The 6,000-nt window shown below is 42.7% G+C and overlaps 1 protein-coding gene across 4 annotated transcripts in view; it reads left to right on the top strand.

Annotated features, from left to right (window-relative positions):
* Positions 1–6,000, top strand: part of PAK3 (p21 (RAC1) activated kinase 3) — a 238,133-nt gene that overhangs the window by 174,700 nt on the left and 57,433 nt on the right. For 2 of the 4 annotated variants that reach the window (XM_075323941.1, XM_075323942.1), the window contains exon 4: positions 5,407–5,430. The exons of 1 other annotated variant lie outside the window; for it this stretch is intronic. In XM_075323941.1, coding sequence (XP_075180056.1) covers positions 5,407–5,430 — 24 coding nt within the window. Of the gene's footprint in view, positions 1–2,840; positions 3,534–5,385; positions 5,431–6,000 lie in introns of those variants that run through there. One more of the 4 variants, XM_075323944.1, reaches the window with a different exon arrangement.

Raw genomic sequence — 6,000 nt, forward strand, 5'->3', positions numbered from 1 at the left:
CCTTTCTCAGTGAGTTCCTCTCCCCGTTGGGGCTTCCGTCCAAACCGCCTGCAAAATGGGTTTGGGACTTATGCGCCGGCGGGGCCATTTTCTATCATGCTGAAAATGGGTTCACCGTGTGCTCTGTAGTGCACCGTTTTCTGGAGTATATGCTTACTGGAGGTGGACACCCAGTCTACTACTTCTGGATGTCCGTCTCCAGTAAGCAAACTTCCGAAAATGGTGCCCGACAAAGCACACAGTGACTCCATCTTCACCATTATAGTCAATGGCCCCACCTGCGCATACATTTGAAACACGTTTTGTGGGGGTTCGGATGGAAGCCCCGACTGGATCCCTGAACAAAGATCGGAACGCAGTGTGAAAGGCCCCTTGTTGAGGTTCCTGCTTCTGATACCCCCAGAGCCCAGCTGGAGGGTCTTCATTCACTCCCAAGAGAAATAACATGGCTGACTAGCCTGCAGGCAAAATGTAGTATGACATTAGGAAATTTCAGGTTTCCCAATGTCATACTAATGTTTAGGACCCCCAAAGTAGGGGGCGCTGATACATACTGGCTTTCAATAGTAGAGCAGATCCTAATGCCTATGAAACAGGTTTTCATTACTTTTGACTTTTGGAGTAAAACGATAAAAGTTGATAGGCCCATAATAAATCAGGAGAAGAATGACTCCTATTGGGTTCATCTAACCCGTGATTGATTTTGTGAGCACTGCATTCATACCTTACCCTGCTCGCTCATAGACAATGTATAGAAGCTGTGCTATATGTGTCTGTGCGACATTATGCCTACTATTGTTTAAATGTGCCCCACAATTTTGCAAAAGGAAAAAAATTGAAAACCTATTATGTTCCATACGTGTGATTAAGGCTCGTACACATCCATACACCTGCCGCAGAATTGGTGCCATGCAGAGTTCTGGAACAGGCTCGTCACTCGCAGTAATTTCTATAACCAATTTGACATGTGTGATCCTTCCCTTTAAGTGAGAAGTCCTCTCCGGTTTAATAAGTATCTGCTATTTCAAAGGTATTTTTTTTAGTCTACACAAGACATATTCTATCAGTCTGTTAGTAGCAGCCAAGGAAACAGCAGGTAGATGTGTTGGTAAGTAATCACTGCTAGCAAAACGTTCAGAATACCATCTACCATCCTCTCTTGTTGCTTTTACGATGATGAAATAATATCTTGGGTGAAGAATCAAGACACCACTTGTTTAGACTTTCCATAACCTGCATTTTTTTCATTTTAAGGTATTTAGCATTGACTTGTGTTGTGCTGTGGGTATAACACCGGTCATTTATGTACTCAATGTACTTAAAGGGGTGCTCCGGCAAGATAAAACAAAATGTACTGTCCCTGCCCTTATACACTATGAAGCTGAGCTGGTCACTGCAGTTTTAGCGTCTTTACATCACTTGTAAATCAATAAAATAGTAGCTGCTCCTCACACCTCACCTCTCCTGTATGAGACGTTACGCTACAGACCAGTGTAAACTCTCCACGCTGCAGCAGAAAACAGGGGCTGGCCACAAGCTCCATGCTCTTCCTACCTGCTGGCCACCTGATACTTGCTCCTATCCATTCTTAGAACAGGGGGCATAGCGGGGGCTTGGCCAACAGCTCCATGCTCTGCCTACCTGCTGGCTACCTGATACTTGCTCCTATCCATTCTTAGAACAGGGGGCATAGCGGGGGCTTGGCCACCCGCTCCATGCTCTTCCTACCTGCCAGCGCCCTGATTCTTGCTCCTATCCAGTTAGAACAGGGTGCATGGCGGCCAGCTCCATGCTGTTTCTATCTACCAGACCCCAGATACTTGCTCCTATCCAGTCTTAGAACAGGGGGCATAGTGGGGGCTTGGCCACCAGCTCCATGCTCTTCCCACTTGCCGGACCCCTGATACTTCTATCCAGTCTTAACAATTGGGCGTAGTGGGGGTATGGCTGCCGGCTCCATTTTCCTCCTACCTACCAACCCCCTGTTACTTGCTCCTACCCAGTCTAAGAACCGGGGCGTAGCGGGAGTGTGGCTGGCGGCTCCATGCTCCTCCTACCTGCCACATGCCCACCACACTCCCTGTTCTCTGTTGTAGCACGGAGCTTTACATTGGTCTGTGACATAACATCCCATACAAGAGAGGTGAGGTGTGAGGAGCAGCTACTATTTTTTTTTTTTATTGATTTACAAGTGATCTAAAGATAGTAGAACTGCAGTGACCGGCTCCTCAGCTTCATAGTGTATAAGTGCAGGGACAGTACAAACGTTTTATATCTCCCCAGAGCACCCCTTTAACCATACACATCTGGATACATCTTAAGAGGCCATCATTCTTCTGTTTGGTCTTTAGAAGATGTATATAAAACTGGGTGGGAAAATTGTAGCTTATGTTACAGACATGTTCTTGATAAATGATGCCAATAATTGTAAGTGTTCCCTCCAGTGAAGGCTATAGCCACCTTCTAGACCTTGTTTTGAAGCCACTGATCCTGCAGTCCTACTCTCTTCCATTTATCCATTTCTTATTCCTAATTTATGTTTCTAAGACTTTTGGAATAAAGAAGGGAAAAGATGAGCGTATGGCCGCAGCATCAGACTATATAGCCTATGTTTGTAGTCTGTTGCCATAGAGATAGCTACATTGGGAAATTATTCATCTAACTATTAGGACGTTGCAACAGAGTAAAAAGAGCAAAAGTAACTTGGTTACAAAGGTGTATATAGTTTATAGAAATGGTTAATAGAAGTTGTTATAAAACATGGCATAGAAATACCTAGACACAAGCTTCATTACTAGAGGTCTAAACTTTGTGCCATCTGTTGCCCTGCTGAGGTCAATCTGTGATCCAAGCTGCTATTGAAGACAGCCCTCTATGGCTCCCTGATATCTGTAACTGCCTCACAGACGTTGTGGGGTCCCTTTTAATTTGCAAGTGTGTTCTTTTAAAGGGAATCTGTGAGCAGTTTTTTTGCTATGTAAGCTGAGGACAGCATGCTGTAGGGGTTAAAAAAAAACAAAAAGCAATTATGCCTGTATAATCTGCCTGTTTGTGCAATTGTGTACTTAATCACAGGGTAATAAAGCCATTAGTTTAACATTGCAGGACTAGACACGCCCCCTGTTGTGATTTCACACCTCGGTCAATGTACAATCTGTATTGAGAGCCTGGTGTGGGCAGGACAGCTCCTTGGACTCAGCTACATACTTTAAAACTCAATTCCTTGATTGTGTTAGAACGGCTACAGCCACTAATCTATGTGATACACCGTTGGATTCAGAATCTCTTTGCCTACATTATGTTGCTGTCAGTGGATGTACCAAAAACCTGCTGACAGATTCCCTCTAAATATTGCCTAGTAAAATGTACTCCATAGTATGGGGGTAACAGGTGTATTTTTTGTGATTTTCCCAAATGTGCAAAGCCTTGGAAAAAGTATTTTGTACAATTTTACGTCATTGACCACTTTTGTCCTTCTCTTTCACTTTTATCTTTCTGGAAAGTTTGGAAGTGCCATTGGGATTTCTAACACTGTATGATTATTTTTCCTATGATAATTACACCAGTTCCCATAACAGCTGTCTGATCCTTTTGGTGACATGTTCTTCATAAACGCCCCCTGTAACCCTTTGTTATCACCTCACCTTGGCTGCGCTCTGTGTTTGCTACTAGATTTAATATAGAGCCACAATTGGAAAAAACTGCATGGGCTCCTGAGTTGGACTAATTTTGTTTTTTATTTATTTCTTTTAAGCTTCACATGACACTACTGACCATTGCATGCCGGCACACCTCTCTGCTTGTACTAACAACTCTTCAGTTTTGTTTTGGAGCAACAGAACTGTTCCACATTTTGCTGACAGTACGCATGTCCCCGGAGTATTAGTTTTTGGAAAATGAGCTGTAGAATAACATGATGGTGAAATAACACTACACCTACTTAATATATAAAACACACAAATATGTGTAGGTCCGCTCACCTCTCCCTTGAAGGTACATTGTGCGGAATCCAGTGAGTGCTCATGTGTAGCAATGGAGAAAAAAAGGTAGGGGGTTTTATCCAGCAGATGTAGCTTCAGATAAAATCCAAGTTTATTCGAAAAACTTTAAAAATTCCATATCAACCAAGAATTAAAACGTGAAAGAATTCATCGTGATCATGCAGCAGACATATGCGTTTCAGATAGTTCGGACTTCTGGCCGAAACGCGTGTCTGCTGCATGATCATGATGGATTCTTACATTTTTTAACTCTTGGTTATTATAGAAAGTTTTTCAAATAAACTTGCATTTTACCTAAAGCTACTGCTGGTTAATCCCCCTCCCCCCCTATTTTGTCTCCTACACCTACTAAATAACACATCTGTTACCCAGGAGTCTGACTTTTTACTGATGTGGTTGCTTTGGTTTTTACAAGGACTGTAAAGAATAGAATGGATCACTTATGACCCATCCATTCTGGTGGATCCCATTACCGGGCTGTGTTCACATTCTAAGTTCCACTGAACATGTCCATTATAGCAGGTCTAGAATATAGCAAAATAGTGCCATATTTTTGGGCGGTATACATTGGTTTGCTTTATTTGTTATTCCCCACGGAGCTGAAAATCCTAGTCAAAAGTGCTTTCCAATACAAAGGGACTCCTTGAAAATATATAGTGTATAGTGTGCAGTATAAGGGTTTTTTTTCTGCACTTCATATGCCACTGTTAAACATACAGGATCATCATATACAGTACATAATTATGCTGCTCTGCTCATCAATGAGCCAGAAATGTGAGAAAAAAGTGCAGGACCCTAAAAATATGTTCCAGTAGCCCTTATTGGTCATAGGGGCTTACCGGCTCTGCTCGCTTCTACACTGGGAGGTGATCATGGCCGGTGACATCACGTCTACTGAAACCTTCCGAGACACTAGCCGTGATGTCACCTGCTTCCCTTTCATTTACTGTTCTTATTGAGTCATATCCTGCACAATTTTGGGTTATGCATCCAACAATTAAATACTTAAATTTAACTCCATGCCTAAGACTTTCATGCTCTACAATTTAAAAACCTATGTTTTCCAATAATTGGCATGTAAGGTTCTTGGGCTTCCTAAGCCTGATCAAGAACCATAGTCAAAATTAATTCTCCTAGAGCAGAAGTCAACTAAACCTGTTTTCCAAAATCTGTCCTCCTCCAACCTGCACCACACCTTGTCCTCACACCTCATAGTGTACACCCTCCTTTTCACATGGGATCTCTTTCCACATGCCATGAAATCTCCCCCCCCCCCCGTTAACCCCACTCATCATTGGGTCATTCCCTTTTACACCCTCTAAGTTCTCCCTCATCCTATTTTAACTTTTTTCTTTTTTTCTTTCTTTATTTACGTCCATTGCAGCCAGATCTCTGTGGTTCACAGATGGGCTCAGGGAAACTCGCAGAGGTGCGTCACAGGCCCTAAAAGAAGCTCGCATCAAAAGTGCTTCTTTGAGATGTCCTAGCGTTTGCAGCTGCAAGTTCATGCGTGTGCTGTAGATATGTTGCTTGGATCATCCTTCTGTCATTCAATCCCAAACTCCAGGGGCCCATGTCACTCATTCCAAATGTGTTTTCTACAGTTGTAGTATTGTGCACAGATTGTATGTCTAGATTGGGGTGGCACCAAAGACAATACATTAACTCGTTATTCAATATTCTCATTTGCCTCTTTCTCAATTTTTTGTAAATTGGCCTTAAAATCTCAGGATGATAAAAGTGCATTCAGCTATGTGTTAACCTAAATTTCAAACCACGCAAAGAAAGTGTTAAAGTCTCCGCACTTTTTCCCCCATTATCTCCTAATTATGAATGCAATGTAGTTGACGTTTATTAAAATATTATCCGATCCTCGTCTTCCCCGATTTTCCATTTCTCTCCGGTCTCGTTGTGGCCCACATGTCCACTCTTCAGCTTTTCCGGCTCACACTGTTTGGGGCGGTTCTTTGTTTCCAAATTAAGTTTGAGACTCCGAACT

Source organism: Anomaloglossus baeobatrachus, chromosome 9 (assembly GCF_048569485.1).
Source record: "Anomaloglossus baeobatrachus isolate aAnoBae1 chromosome 9, aAnoBae1.hap1, whole genome shotgun sequence".
NCBI classification, from domain to species: Eukaryota; Metazoa; Chordata; class Amphibia; order Anura; family Aromobatidae; genus Anomaloglossus; species Anomaloglossus baeobatrachus.